The following is a 15,788-nucleotide window of genomic DNA, read 5'->3' on the forward strand; positions in this document are numbered from 1 at the left end:
CTATAGAGCTTAAACCTTTTGTTGGTCGTAGCTTCCCTCCTTTGGACAACGCCATTGAGTTTTACGAGAACTATGGTCGATGTGTCGGTTTTGACACAAGGAAGAACGGTTCAAAGAAGGTTGATGATCTTACCATATGGTTTTGCATGGTGTGTCACATAGAAGGTGAGCAGAAATTTAGCGATGAACATCCCAAACGACGACGTAAATCCAAAAAATGTGGATGTAATGCTCGGGTTGCATTCAAATTCGATTCTGACCGTGGTTATGTCATTCAACACTTGAACGAAGAACACAACCACCCCATGGTTTTGGTTCAACACCAGAAGTTCATGAGATTAAATCGTCAACTTGATCTAGTTCATCAAAAATTTATTACGGATTGTGCTGGTGCTAATATCGGTCCTTCTCTCACTTTCAAGTTGTTGACTGAATTGATGGCGGATATGAGTCCGTTGGGTGTACTGTGTTGGACATCCGTAACTACACACGGGACATCAGAAGATACGCTGAAGGATATGACGCCCAAATGATAATAGACGAGATGAAGAAGAAGAAGAAGGAAAGTTGTGACGCCTTCACGTACGAGTATGAGGTTGATTCTCGTAGTCGACTGATGCATTTATTCTGGTGCGATCCTATTGCTAAGAAGAATTTCATGCAATTTGGTGACATTGTCTCGTTTGACACTACCTACTCAACGAATAGGTAAATGTTGTCCCCTTAAAATTGTTGCCTATTTCTGTTATGATATGATTCCAGTTTTGAATTTGTATCGTGGATGCTACAACAACATGCCATATCTATGTCTTCCCATCTGAAGTGTGGTATTTCGCTGACCTCTTTGTCAATGTTTGTGGCAAATTCATTTAGTTTGTCTGCATCATTAGTTTTTCCATTTGCTTCCACAACCGTGTACAGCTGCACAAGTTATAGCAGCAGAGTTAGGTAATAACTTTAAATCATTAAAAACATGTCATGATAACTAGATATTCGTGTCCATATAGGTGGGTTAGGTTAACTCACAACAAGGTAGGTTGTGAAAAATAGCCTTTTGGGTGAAGTGGCCGACTTCAAATCTTCCATTTGGTTAAGTACCGAGCAGTAGGCACTAATTATTCCTGTAGAGACTTCTTGATGTGGCAATAACGAACAGAATTTCAAAAGCGTGACTTCAACAACTCAATCAATGTATAAAATAACAACAAATTACTTGTTCGTTGTCATAGATGACCAAATCTTTGCCTACTTTTGGTTCTGACTTATTAGAGAAAGGCGTGACAAAATCCTCATCAACTTCGTCACATTCCATGTACGCTTCCACTGCAGTCTTTACAATTGCTTCAACAGCGAGTTCCTTATCCTACATGTTAATTTTATCAAAATGTTACAAAAGACGTGCATACAACATTGTAGTATTTCTTTAATAATGGAACTAAGGATAGACACATACCTTAGTTTCATCAATGCTACTAAGATTATTATCCAAATTTGTAATTAATTTTGTTCCTGATGCTTCCAAGAAAAATTCGTCTGCAACATCATTACCACCGCCTTCCATGTAGTCAGCCACGGCTGATTTTATAATCTCATCCACATTGACAACTCCTTCCTATTTATATGACAGTTCAGAATAAGCTACGAAATAATCTTTGACTAACGTCAATCTGTACGAGCCTTTGGGTCATAATAGATGCATACAACGATGTTTACCAACGCTTAATGTACCTTTTCTGAACCGGTCGGATGTGATGCACTGCCACCACTGTGTGATGATGTATCATTTTTTGGGTTGCGCTCCTGATACTCACTCTGAAACAGTTATAGATAATAAGTACTATACACTACCTCAACAAACCTTTCAGTACATATCATTTACCTTCGATGCACATAGACGTGCTGCTCCGGAACCAACACTCATAACAGATTTTCCTGTGTCCGAGCATTCATTTCTTCCTATAGCCGTGAAACTACTGATCTGCGGAACAGACTAAATACAACAGTAATATTAAAGAATGTTTAAGTATGACATTGATCTGCAAAAATAATTTCTATATATAATACGATAAAGTCATTGCAGAATCCTGTTTAGATCATTAATAATCAATAAACATATAGAATTATTCCTTGAAGATATACCTTGTTCACTCCAATATTTGGTGTACCAAAACAACTCTGTAAGTCATTTATGTTAGTTCTGTTTCTATCTTTCATGGAGATTCTTCTGACAACACCACCCTGCGATTCACTATGTTTTTGTAACAGAATACTTTGAAACAGTATCATGCATCAGACTAAAAGAGCATTTGTATCACATATATCAGATAAGCTTGTCATGGGTACAAAAAATTACTACGCCCGAAGGATACACTAACAATATCCAAAAACATCATATCAGCTCTTTGGGTCATACTAAACGCATATCTGAGTCATAGCAATATATAAGCATATGTGTGATACTAAACGCATATCTGAGTCATAGAAACACATGTAAAAAGTGGGTCATAACAAGCGGTTCCTTAGTTGCACATCATCATTGTACCATTACAAATTACATGCTACTGAGACACCAGTGTTCAAATAGTTAGTACAGACAATTGGTTTTCCACAAAAAATTACATTTGTGTTCGGGTTAGTCTTCAACTTACATTATCTGCTACAAAAGAAGGATGGAGTTCAAACGGTAGCCCTTCGTCTGTAAGCTTTGTCAGCTGTGCTGTAATTTTGAACATGCGTTGCACAACCTCTACAAGCTATGGTGCATTCAGCTTGTCCTTTGCCAAAGAGGTCTTCATGGACGCAACCGTTTTCTCCTCATCTCCCTCCACCTCAGCAATTATCCCCATCATATTGCTGGCAGTCGATGCAGCAAGCTTCATCGCTTCAAAGTTATGGATTATATCACTTAAATCATGCATACTTCTCACCAAATTTTCCAGTCCCCGTACTGCATCGTCACTTACTTCTGCGAACGCCTCCATCGCGGTTTCCAACTGCTCCTTTGGCTCCGGCTCTTCTGCTTCAAAGACAACTAGCATTGATGGTCGAGGCAGCTTTTCAGGGTCACCTCTTTCTACCACACTTCCGCTCCCGATAGTATCACTGGACTCAAGCTCCATCTTCTCTCGTTGCCTGAGCTTTTCGCTTGTCCAGCCATAAACGGTCGGGAAAACGCGTGACACCAACAATTTTTTGTGGAAAACACGATCCACATAAAAGGCCTGCAATTGAAGTGTAAGATTTAACAAGTTATAACTCATGCTTCAAGAATTTAAATTATATACATAATGCAGATTTGGTAAATGGAATGTTATTTGGAAACTGTATATAAACATAGTGTAATAAAGATCATACCACCAAGAATGCAATTGGTCCTGTGAAGGGGGCGTTGTTGGTTATCCTCCAGTTCTTTGTTGCAACTGCCAGTGTCTCAAGTACATAAACACACCAGTTTTATTCTTTCACAACTGACATGTCTCTGAATAAATAGTCTATATGAGTTCTGCACTTGTCATCCCCACATGGATTTATTAGCACTGTGTCTAAGATAAGTACGAAGATTTTTCGAAACCATTCACCTCCAGACTTATACTTCAAAACCTGTTTTATAAGGTCTTCTGGAAGAATACGACCAGAGTTTTTTTCTATTCTTCGAGCAACCTCCTCAAAGAATGGTTTCTTTTTCTGCCTTTCGACGCGGTTGATCAACGTCCCCCCCATAGGAAGCCCCAAAGTCATGTAGACATCTTCAGGGTAAATAGGCAGTCGTCCGGTGTCCAGCTGTATTGTGCAGTCTATTTCGCGGAAACCTCTGACCAGGTCATAAGCCATTTTGCCAGGGACCTCAGCGATGCAAAAATGCTTCAACTCTCCAAATCCCATCTCTACCACTTCATTCATCTGCTCTTCGTTTAGAGCTTGTAAAAGCTCTATGATTTTCCGCGGGCTGGCTTTGAACTTAAACGTTCCGTGCCTTATATTCTCTTCACCTGTCTCTGCTGTTCCAACAACCTCCTCGACCTTTTCCTTCCCTTTGCTATCCTTCTTCTTCCCAGGTGCATGTTTGTGTATCTCTTCTGGTTGTATCTTGTCTTTATTGTCTACACCTGGACAGTTTGTTTCCATCACAGATTCACGAAGGCGCTTTGAGCCTGCAAACATAAAACCAAATCAGGTAATATTACTTTTAGTTAATAATATTAGTTGTCTTATACTTGAGTAATACCTTTAGACATATCAGGTGATTCAGTTACATCGCCAGTCGCATTGGAGGTATCTGCCTTATCTCTTGTTGTTGTCTCCAATTGCATAATTTTGAGGCTCTCCTTAGCCCTGGCTCTTTTCCTGATGATCAGTTCGTTTGCCTTGTTTAAGGACAGACCAGTCATGCCTACACCTACACAGTTATAGGCAAAATTAATTATTTCTCCAGTGACATAATACTTTCACAAAGTATTCATTATAGTTGTAACTACAGCCATGATTATATAAAACTTCAAAATATAGTAAATTAGACACAGGTGATTACAAGTTGTGCATTACTCCTTGAAGTGCAATATTTATACCCTTAGAAGTGGTTGTATGGGGCATCCTGTTGCTCTGAATTAATTATGTCATGATTCGAATAAATGATTATTATGACCCAGATTAACCATACGATTAATGACTTCAATATCTGTTTATTATGACCCAGAAACAATCAAGATGATTGTGTTATTACCCCAGTTACATTCAACTGGGAAACAAATGAGCTAAACATTTGAGTGTATTTTTTTAGGGTCACTGTCACATGTCCTAAACAAGTATGCCATTATTCTTAGATGGAATAAGCATTACAATTTTCTAAAATGTAAATGAATAACCTTTTTGCACCCTTCATTGCGTTTTCTGCCACTTCTTTCCCATTTGCAGAGGTGTCTACTCCCCCTATTAGTGCATCTGTGCAATGGAACGATGTTAATACTTATAGGTAACCGTCATAAATCAACATTTGTGTAATAAAGACATCACAAAAATCATAGTAAGTTATTATTTGTGTTAAAACTAAGTACCTTTTTCCAGAATTGGAAACATGATCAGTTGTTTCTTTCTCTTTTTCCACTTCTGGACTGATTTTCTTATGTGGTGTTGTATCAGAAACATCAATAAATTAGTACAACATATATATCCTAGCAAGTATGACATTATTCTTAGATAATAAACTTACTGGACCCTCATCAATTTCTTGGATCATAGTAGAGTAAGCTTTATAGTTCTCAAAAGATTCAACTAAGTAATACATTTTACACACTTATATAACCACATCACAGGCACCAAAGATGACTCTTTTTTTTCCCACAATAATGGGTAGTACATACACAACAGAGTGAAGAATATATGACATTTTCCAACTTAATCCCAGTGTCATTACAAAACAATTGTGAAGTAGAGATATAATCACAATCATAGCAAGTTATTACTAGTTGAATAATGTAAGCACTTTTTTCAGAAATTGGAAAATCCCCAGCCGTCTCTTTCCCTTTGTCCCCTTCTGGAATGATTTTGTTATGGGGTCCCGTATCTGAAACATCAATAAATTAGCGTATAACATTACTACAAACAAAGCAAAAAAATATGCCTTTATTCCATACCTGGTTTCCCATATTTGTCATACCAATTCATTAGTTATTAAAAATCAGAGCTACATAATGTAAAAAATCAGTAACTTTAACCTTGTTTTGTGTCGTGGCTACTAGGCCTCACTTCAGTTGAGGGTTTTGTGGAAGTTTGACCTTTTGCTTATGAAACAAAAACCACAATTATATACCAAAATCGAAACAAAACTACATGCATCCAAATCCCAGAAAGTGAAATCGACTTACCTTTCGGTGCTTTTGGGATTCGAGGTTTCTTATTATTCACGTCCTTTCTTTGATACACTACGTGTCGAACAACAAATTGAAGTGAAATTTTGGCCTGATTTTGTCAAATTGAAGTCAAGAGTTGAACAAATTATTACTAACCTTTTCCGTCATGACTAACAGATCTAGTGTCCACCATTGTTGAATTAGGTTTTTCGTTTCCCTTCTTCGCCAATTTTCTGGACTAGGAATAGGGTTTTTGTAGAAGAAACGAATGTCTGGAAGGAGGCGACGTTTTTGTGGAGGAGACGACGATTTTTATGGGCCGAGAGGATTTTTTGTTGAAGGATTGTTTGTTGATTTGGTGGTAGAAGAAGAAGATTTGTGGGAAATTGAAGGGATTTGGTTGAAAGAGAGTGAGATTGAATGGCGCGGGAATCCAAGCACCAACTTAACGTGTGCAGTAATTACTCCCAAATCCCAATTAATCAGCGCCTAGAAAACGGAACGACGGTTCCTAATATTTTCGATTCCTAAATTACCCCTCACATGGCACAGATTGGTCTTATTATGACCCATACAAAACAAGGAGTCACTAACGATCTTAGCCATTAATCACCAGATCCGACGGTTTAGATATGGTCTATATTTCTATACTTAAGGACTGATTTTGATAGATGAAGACCCCCTTATATAAGTTATAAATATAAAAATGGTATGCTTTTAAATAACTATAGTTCTTTTCTACATATTTTTGGTATAAAATATATAATTTCTCCAACAATAGTTTCATATTGCATACTCTATAGTCTATATGCATATGTACAATATAATTATTTTCAAACTGACTCAACTTTATTTTACCCAAATAATACTCACAAGTGTACGGGGTTATCGTAGCAAACAACAAGCAAGAGTATATCGTATCCACAGAAATAATTTAGTGTAAACCTAAGTACCACGGACAAATTTCAACTCTTATCCAGACGATCGAGAATTTTGGTGTTAAACTAACAACTACTAAAAGCATATAAAATCAGAGATTAAAATAAACACTTAAACAAGAAAACAATTAAGCAAGTTGTAGAAAATGATAGAAAAATATGCAGAATTCAAGGATCCGATGCACAACTCATAGCCTAACCCAATTGAAACCGATTTACCATTTAAAGTCTCCAGAATTTTTGAATCAAACACAAATATAGATTAAACCCCCTCCCGAGGTGAGAAATCCGTAGATTAGGTGTAATAATTGAAGTCCCCTTCTAATTCTTAGACCTAACTCCTAATAGTTCAATTAGATTAAAGATCTCACTCAAAACCTCAACTAACTCAACTACTGAAAGCATATAAATTCAGAGATTAAAATAAACACTTAAGCGAGAAAACGAATTAAGCAAGTTGTAGAAAATGATAGAAAAATATGCAGAATTCAAGGATCCGATGCACAACTCATAGCCTAACCCAATTGAAACCGATTTACCATTTAAAGTCTCCAGAATTGTTGAATCAATCACAAATATAGATTAAACCCCCTCCCGAGGTGAGAAATCCGTAGATTAGGTGTAATAATTGAAGTCCCCTTCTAATTCTTAGACCTAACTCCTAATAGTTCGATTAGATTAAAGATCCCACTCAAAACCTCAACTCTCCCGAGTTTTATTGAATTAAGGTGTGAATAATTCTTCTTTCAAGGTTAAATATTTCATCTCCCGATTATTCTAAGAAACCCTACACTCCCAATTGGTGATCAAGCAATTGTTAGGAAAAAACACAAGAATAATTCAAACAATTGCAAGAGCAAGATAAAAACGAAGTCAATTGGATTAAAACTATAAATCAATGCATCTTCACCAAGAATTCTACATAAAAGATGTTTAGCTACTCATGTTCATGGTAGAAAACAAATAGAAACAAGGAAAAACAGTGGAAATCATGATGCGAATCGCAATTGGCGGAGGAATTGAAGCTTGAATCTTCAATCTTCTTCCAAGAGTTCTTCACAAAAAGAGAGCGTGTGTTTTGTCGCTTGTCGAGAATGAATAGAATTGACCTAATTCTTCCTTCTTATTTTTTTCTTCAAAAAATTGCGTTTCAGCTCTAAAAAACGCCAAACTGACGGACCCGGCCGGGTGGAATTAATCCACTGGAAATTCACCCGGCCGGGTGGGACTTCTTTGGTACTCTCTGGAATCTCGCAGGCATAATTACGCCACCCGGCCGGGTGGAATTATAGGGTAATAATTCACCCGGCCGCGTGAGATTTTCTGGACAGCGCAGTGTTCGTATAACAGCCATAACTTCTTCTACCGAACTCCGATTGAGGCGTGCGAGATACCCACGCGAAGCTCTTTCGAAGACGAAGAGATTGGTATGCATTAGGGGCTGATTGGACTTCAAAATCTCCAGTAAATATTGTCTCAAACCAAGGCTGCTGCACATCCACATATTTTGTACCTTTTTCTACACATTCTTAACAAAATGGTCAACATACCAACATAATAGAGAAGTAGATATAAACACGCCTAATAATAGACGAAATATGCTCAAATTCATACAAAACCACCCTCTAAAACCATGTAAAATCCAAGTATGTCACAAACTTTATATAATTTTGTTCTACATTTATGCACATTTATATTATATAATAAAGTTATTCTTATCTAAAATATTTGCACAACTTTGTTTTAATAAAATCAAATACTTTTACTTTTTTCTAGTATTTTCACTATTGACCTCGCATTATACTAACTCATTCCAAATTACTACATTTTATATAAATTATATAAAAGTAGGATCCACGTTCAATTAACTTTTTTCACCTATTTTTTACTATATTTCAATTAGTGGGAAACGAAGGGAGTAATATTTTTCGTATTTCAATTAAATATTTCATAATTTTATATAAATAGAATGGACCGTGCATAGCACTGGAGTGAGACTATTATTATAAGAATAAACTCGGACTCATAATTGAATTGAATTTATTTGTTATAATTAGCATGTTATCATATTAATTCATACGTATACAATAAAAATGTAATCACAATAATATATTCTTGTTATGTAATTTTATTGAATGGTAATTTTATTGTATAAATGATAATATTGATAGATGTGCGTAACTAAAGTACAACTTTTAACATAAAATACCAACAAATAACCTATATCTATTTTAAATAAGAAAACGTGAGATTGCATATTCCAAAGAAAAATGTTATAATCAAAACATTATTTTCTGGAGATTTATTACTATTAAAATAAATTAGAAGAATAGTTAAATAAAAAGTCCGATTTTGATACTCTATTTAGTTGTGTATCAGGTGTGAAAAATTAAATACTACATTTATCATTATACTTTCAATTCTACTCATTTCCTTATTAAAAATAGACAATATTTGAAACGACCCGAATTTTAATGCACAATTAGTAAAATATTAAAAGAAAGATAAAAAAAGTGATTGAAATATTATTAATGTAGATTGAGATTCATGAGAAAAAGTTTTCTTAAATATAATTTAATCTATTTTTAAGGAAAATTTCAAAATGATAAACGTGATTTATTTTTAAAAGACATAGGAAAGTAGTTAAAAAAATTTAAATAGTGAAGTTTAGAAAATAAATTGTGGGCAGCGTAATGGGCCTGAAATTTTGAAAAGAGAAAAGAGATTGCTCCAGTAAAAAGAAAAAGCCCTAGTAAATTCGCCGGGCTTCCTTCTCTGAACAAATTGCTGTGCAGCGCCGCCTCATTCACGCCTGAATCGCCAACGCTGGACTTCTCCGATTGTGAGTTGTTAATATGGCTAGTCGCTTTTTTTGTTTTGTTTTGAAGTTATGAGGTGTTATTCGCAATTTTTGAACGCACACTGTTGCAATTTCATTAGTAATTCTATGAAATGTTATAGATCTAGTTGCATATGCTAGTAGCGATTTCTGAAGAATCTGAACACACTGCTGCGTTTGTGCTTAATACCTTTTGATATGGCGATAATTTGATGAACATTTGTGCATTCATCTTTGGAATAGGTCTAATTGTATTCGCTGATTAAGCGAAAACGAGGTTTGTTATTGGATTGAAAGATGCTGAGCTCTACTGTTGTCAAGAAATTGAAGCCTTTGGCCTCATCCTTGGATCATTCTCTAAGCTACCAGCTCCTTCAGAGATGCTCTGTCAGTGGCACTGCGAAGGGGAAGGGTAAGATCAAGACCGGGCAGCCGTTGAAGCGATCGAAGGTCACTACGAAGAAGGGGACACCGCCCGATCCATCTAAGAAAGAAGGGCCGAGGAAGAAGAGCAATTTTGATGAAATGGTTGAGCAATGTTTGACTGCCACTGCACCACGGAGGTTCTTGAAGCCCAAAGAGAAGGAGAGGGAAGCCGAGCGAGAGATGATGGGGCTCGTAAGTAAGGCGAACGAGCAGGCGAAAGAGAAGCTAAAGAAACAAACCGATGAATTTGTTTCACCTTGGGCCATAGGAACTTCGGGTTTGGATTATATTAGTTTAGGGTTAGTTGATGCTGATAAGATCCCGAAGTACGATCTGAGTGTTGAGGATGGACGAAGGCTTGCGAAGGAGTATAGTAGGACCTTGATGAGGCAGCATAGAGCAAGGCGGGCGGCAGAGACGCTGCTGTTGCAGTGTAAGAAAGAAGCAATTGAGGCATTGCCTGAGCATCTGAGAGCAGCTGCTTTAGTCCCGGATTTGACTCCTTTTCCAGCGAATAGATTTATGGCAACACTGACCCCACCAATTGAAGGCTATAGTGAGAAGATCAACGAGGCAGCACGGAAGAGTGTTGAAGGGAAGAAGCGTAGATGATAAGAGGTTAGAATCGTATTTCATGATTCTTTCATATTCTAATGCTTATCATGTTTGAAGTATTTGGAATACTTCTGGAGCATAAGGTTAATAGACTAACTAAGATTCATCTATTACAACATTTGTCATGTTTCGGTAGTCCCTCTTAGGAAGTGTTTATTTTAGTTGATAACTTACAAAGATAACAATAACGTAGGCTAGTCGACCTCAAAGTTTGATGGAATGAATAATTTTGAGCTTGTGATTGTCCGATTCTTCAAATTCGCAATCAGGTATTTCCATTTATTCTATCATCCATACTATACTCCCTCTTAAGTGTTTTTAAATAAGTGTATAAATTTGGACTTTTAACTGCTAAAAGACATTTAGAATAGCTTAATACCTGCTGCTAGTAAGTCCTATTCGTTTTTCTGGTCAAATTTTAGGTAATCAAGCAATCATTATATGTATCTAACTGCATTACTGATAATATTATTATAGTTTGCTGAACAATTTCTATTTTCACCAGGTGAAGCTTCAATGCCAGTTTGCAGCTTCAGTTTGTGGTGGTCTTGGGCTTATGATATGATGACTAAATTGTTGCAGCATATGCAGCTTTGGTTAGTTAAGTCACATTTTGGTTGGTTGATAGTTGTTGCTTGCTGCAAATAAGAATCTAGCAGTAGTCATGTTAGCAATCTCCAATGGCTCTTTTGACTAGTATTTCAAATCATTGTGGATCCTTTATTTCATTCTTGGATCTTGGTTTGCTTGCATGGGAATTCTTGGTTGTTTTGTTGTATGTAGGGGATGAGTAATCGTACAAATGAAGGAATGGGAAGAAAACACCTCCTTTTGCTTTCATGGTTTTCTCAAATTATTAAATAAAATGCTGCTCCAATCTATACTGGCCTACGACCAGTTAAGTTACCTTGTCCTATGATCTGATTTAATCAAGTTTCAGTATGTCGTTGTATTCATGTTATATCTTGCCAGATGAAAATTAATAACTTGATGTTGTATGTTCGAGAATATTTCATTTAGGTAGTAGTACTAAATAGAGAAACAATGTCCATTTTTTGAAAACTTGGTGTTATGTGGAGGAAAAAGCAATTGACTTTCCGGTAAATTTCTTCTGTATGACCAACACCTTTGAGACCTATTGCTTGCCTATTGTCGGAACTGGAGTGAAGCTGCATCAATGGAATACAGTTCTGAAATTAGGCCGTCTTTGTCATCTTTGACGAAATGATATGAAATGGGTTCGAGAAGTGAACTAACCAACTGTTGCCTGGCTCGAGTGCCCCGTGGTATGAGTGTTTAACTCTCCTGCCATCACTAGAATACCCTTCATTTCGTCCCAACACAACCACAATTTTTCTTCAACGTGATAATTGAGGGCGAAGGAACATACACCTCCAAACGGGCAATGCCTCGAGCTCCTTGACTCGCCAGTGAAATCCATCTCGAGGTGCATCCATGACATTCTGAGATTTACCAGTTGCAACATTCATCCATAAGTGATTAAAACGTCAACGCCCAACTCCGAAATGATTTAATTGAAGAAATCATAGTGCACTTTGATCTCCTCGAACCTTGATGAAGTATTAACATATTCTCACTTGCATAATTATTTAAGTTACGGTTATGGAATTTTTTTTAGTTAAATGTACTATATTTTTAAATTTTGATGATTTTTTATTTTAATATTTTTTTTTCAACTTCTTTAATGAAATCATTAGGTGTAGTTAATTATTATACAAACTATAATAATATGAAATAGTTTAATGACAGGAAATGAGAGAGGGTTTATTTTCAAACGTAGAAAGCGGACATTTTGAGTGTGACAAATTGAAAGGAAAAGGTGAAGGAGTCCCGTTTTTTTTCACTTTAGTCTGTCCGCAAATAGAAGCCCCGATTCATTTTTACTATAGATAGTACTCCCTCCGTTCAATAGTAATGGAGGCGAAACTTTTCGGCACAGAGATTAAGAAAAATTGTGTTAGGTGAGTTAAGTAAATGGAGAATAATGTGGAAAATGGAAAAAGTAGAGAGAGGAAGAGAGAAAAAAGTAGGTGTGAAAAAATGTGTTGGACTTTTACTAAAAATGGAAATGACTCAATTACTATGAAACGTACCAAAAATGGCAAAATGACTCTATTACTATAGAATGGGAGGATAGAGTCCCACATTTCATTAATTTATTCTATTTGCTAACTTTTTTTTACCCATTCTTTTTAACATTTCAAATCGTATTGAAAAAAAATGAGATTTCTAATAGCAGTCATGGGTAAGTGGAGTACATAGTAATGTGGCGGTCGGCGGGAGTATAAGAAATATCGGTTAGTGGAGTACAGTACATAGTAATGCAAGTGCACATAGAATTGTTGATGCCATGTCACGTCAGTGTCAAGAATATTAGCTAATGCATGACTGTATCCCATTCATGGTCCAACTCAAGCACAATCTAAGATTTTATTAGGAGCAACAAATAAACCTAATATTTTCTTCCAAAAAAAAACAAATAAATCTAATACTCCCTTCGTTTCATAGTAAAAGAAATATTTTTTTACATGGATATTAAAAAAAATTATGTTAGGTGGATTAAGTAAATGAAGAATAAAGTGAAAAATGAAAAGAATAAAGAGACGGAGAGATAAAAAAGTAAGAGAGAAAAATATGAGTGAAAAAATGTGTTATACTTTTACTAAAAAGGAAAATGACTTTATTAACATGAAATGTATCAAAATGTCAAAATGACTATATTACTATTGAATGGATGGAGTATTGATTAGAGAAAATTAATTCAAAACTAACCAAAAATTAAAATACAAATTTTAATGTAAAAGTGAACAAATTCATATGTAAATAGATATAAAAGTGAACAAATTGTTGAAATATTATTAGTAAAAATTAAAATATTAAATTTACCTCATTAAAGAAACTGTTATGAGACACCACGTCACCAAGTTAGGATTACTTCTGCGCGAATGAGTGTTGATGGGTTTAGCACCCCAGTCCTACATTACCATTTTTCATTTTATTTGGTTTCTTTTCATTTTTTGGTATTTTTAATTTTTGCTTTTTCTTTTTGTTAAAATGTTAAAGTATCATTTAACTTTAATTTGTTTTGATGTAAATTTTACCTATTTTCATTTTGCTATATCATTTTTTCTATTATATTCAAAATCTATTAGTTTATAAAATTACTTAAAATGTTACTCCTCCGTCCACAATAAAAATCATACAACCTTCCGTCCCAGATATAGTCACATTTAGTTATGGCATAGGTTTTAAGGAATTGGTGGAGTGTGTAAGAGTGTCCACTATAGGGGAGCCGCGGCTCCCTACAGTGACGGGGATGGGCGGCCGCGGGGGGGGGGGGGGGGGGGGACACGGGAGCGCCACGATCGTGGCCGGGCCGCGGCGCCCCTATTGTAACGACCACGGCCCGCGGCTCCCCATTTCCGAATTTTTTTTTATTAATTCTATAAATATACCCATTTTTTCCCAATTTTTTACACCATTCCAATCTCCACTCTTTTCATTTTATCACCAATTCTACTTTGGAAAAATGAGTTCCGACGATGAGTTCCAACAATTGGTGGATAGGGAGTTCGATGAACTCGTTCAAGAGGTGCAACAGGAAGCAGAAGAAGAGGAGGCGGCGGCGGCGGCGTTCGTTCGCCCGTTCTATCATCGGCGGACCATCAGCCGTGACCATGTGGGGGCACACCAGCGGTTGATGGAAGACTACTTTGGCGACAACCCCCGTTACCCAGCAGAGATTTTCCGTCGCCGCTTCAGAATGTCGCAACGGCTATTCATCCGTATAGCGACTACATTGGCGCAGCGGTACAAGTGCTTCACACTGCGCAGTGATGCTAGCGGTCGACTCGGGTTGTCGACATATCAGAAGTGTACCGCTGCAATTAGGCAGCTTGCCTATGCCGGACCTGCTGATATGTTCGACGAATACCTACAGTTGGGCGAAACAACTGCCCTAACGACGCTGAGGAAGTTTTGTAATTGTATCCAGGCCATCTTTGGTCCGGAGTATCTACGGAAGCCAACTGCCAATGAGTGCCACAGATTGATAGATATGCACGGGAGAGTGCATACTTTTCCGGGGATATTGGGCAGCATTGATTGCATGCACTGGGAATGGAGGAACTGCCCGGTTGCTTGGAAGGGGCAGTTCACATCTGGATTCAAATGGAGACACCCAACAATGATACTGGAAGCTGTTGCTGTCTACCGATTGCGAATCTGGCATGCATATTTTGGTGTCGCAGGGTCGAACAACGACATCAACGTACTGGATTCGTCTCATCTCTCCAATGATGAGTGTCAGGGAGAGGGTCCGACGGTCAGATTCATGGCCAACGGGATGATGGGGTTTGGTGCCCCTTGCACAGCGGAAGACTTGTACAAAACAAATAAATCAGACGTAGGATCTATTTGACCGATTATGCGATTAATCAATTCACATGTTAAACAGATAATTGCATGCTAGAACGCAAATAATTCATGCTCATAGAAAATAAATCCTAAACATGATTTCTACTGTTTAGAGTTACCGATTTGATTCTCCAAAGAATCATCGATTGCTCGCGCCTTCTCCACGTGATGATCTTCAATACTAGACCACGGATCTTCTCTCTGGTTCCCGAACTGTATCTCGATATCAGTGTGGGCTGATCTTATCAAAATACTAGGACTCGAATAAAGAAGACAGAAGAAATACTTTTGGGAAAAGGAGTAGAAATCGAAATGTCCTTCAGCTGGTGGGGCCGAAAATTTCGAAAATTTCAAGTATGAAAATTGTGATAATTATGTCTCCTTTATTCTCCTATTTATATTAAGTTCCTTTTGGACCCAGACAGGGATCTATGGAAGGTTTTGGATATGAGCTCCCCCAATTAGCTTTTTACTAATTAAATTGAATCCACAATTTAATACAAGCTTATATTGGAATATTACGAGCAGCCACTACAGAAGTAATATTGAACTCTTTGTTGGGGTTTGTATACTAAAAGATGCTTCGAGCGTACATGCCTTTGTACAGTCAGCTTGTGCATGTATACGAGAAACGCCACATCCACTTGTTTACCTATTTATGAGAATAAATAATATAATATAAATGGT

General features: G+C 36.9%; 3 protein-coding genes and 1 long non-coding RNA gene across 6 annotated transcripts in view; 2 read left to right on the forward strand and 2 right to left on the reverse strand.

Moving 5' to 3' along the window:
• Window positions 1–1,058: 1,058 nt before the first annotated feature.
• LOC125211113 lies at window positions 1,059–1,937 on the reverse strand. 2 transcript variants are annotated; one of them, XM_048110821.1, is made up of 5 exons: window positions 1,880–1,937; window positions 1,729–1,812; window positions 1,454–1,612; window positions 1,214–1,363; window positions 1,059–1,121 (listed from the first exon to the last, which is right to left on the reverse strand). In XM_048110821.1, the coding sequence occupies exons 1-5, from the start codon at window positions 1,919–1,921 to the stop codon at window positions 1,116–1,118; spliced, it is 441 nt and encodes a 146-aa protein (XP_047966778.1). In that variant the 5' UTR covers window positions 1,922–1,937; the 3' UTR covers window positions 1,059–1,115. The 2 variants fall into 2 exon arrangements, with proteins under 2 accessions (XP_047966778.1, XP_047966770.1); XM_048110813.1 differs by having other exon boundaries at window positions 1,059–1,133.
• Window positions 1,938–5,499: 3,562 nt separating this feature from the next.
• Window positions 5,500–6,232, reverse strand: LOC125212166. The gene is made up of 4 exons (XR_007174624.1): window positions 6,003–6,232; window positions 5,862–5,918; window positions 5,712–5,777; window positions 5,500–5,560 (listed from the first exon to the last, which is right to left on the reverse strand). It is a non-coding gene; the product is annotated as an uncharacterized LOC125212166 (long non-coding RNA).
• A 3,249-nt stretch (window positions 6,233–9,481) lies between these two features.
• LOC125220352 lies at window positions 9,482–11,504 on the forward strand. 2 transcript variants are annotated; one of them, XR_007176345.1, is made up of 4 exons: window positions 9,482–9,626; window positions 9,867–10,667; window positions 10,858–10,933; window positions 11,170–11,504. XR_007176345.1 is itself a non-coding variant. In XM_048122544.1 (3 exons), the coding sequence occupies exon 2, from the start codon at window positions 9,921–9,923 to the stop codon at window positions 10,659–10,661; it is 741 nt and encodes a 246-aa protein (XP_047978501.1). In that variant the 5' UTR covers window positions 9,482–9,626; window positions 9,867–9,920; the 3' UTR covers window positions 10,662–10,667; window positions 11,170–11,504. The 2 variants fall into 2 exon arrangements, 1 of the variants encoding a protein (XP_047978501.1); XM_048122544.1 differs by lacking the exon at window positions 10,858–10,933.
• Window positions 11,505–14,214: 2,710 nt separating this feature from the next.
• Window positions 14,215–15,788, forward strand: part of LOC125187286 — a 3,379-nt gene continuing 1,805 nt past the window's right edge. The window contains exon 1 of the mRNA XM_048083846.1: window positions 14,215–15,043. Coding sequence (XP_047939803.1) covers window positions 14,215–15,043 — 829 coding nt within the window. The remainder of the gene's footprint in view (window positions 15,044–15,788) is intronic.

The sequence above is a fragment of the Salvia hispanica genome, chromosome 1, assembly GCF_023119035.1.
Source record: "Salvia hispanica cultivar TCC Black 2014 chromosome 1, UniMelb_Shisp_WGS_1.0, whole genome shotgun sequence".
NCBI lineage: Eukaryota > Viridiplantae > Streptophyta > Magnoliopsida > Lamiales > Lamiaceae > Salvia > Salvia hispanica.

Coding starts and splice junctions, on each gene's coding strand:
- LOC125220352 (XM_048122544.1), top strand. CDS start 9,921: ATGCTGAGCTCTACTGTTGTCAAGAAATTGAAGCCTTTGGCCTCATCC.
- LOC125211113 (XM_048110813.1), bottom strand. CDS start 1,921: ATGAGTGTTGGTTCCGGAGCAGCACGTCTATGTGCATCGAAG. Junction 1,813..1,879: donor CACGTCTATGTGCATCGAAG/GTAAATGATATG, acceptor TAACTGTTTCAG/AGTGAGTATCAGGAGCGCAA. Junction 1,364..1,453: donor GTAGCATTGATGAAACTAAG/GTATGTGTCTAT, acceptor ATTAACATGTAG/GATAAGGAACTCGCTGTTGA.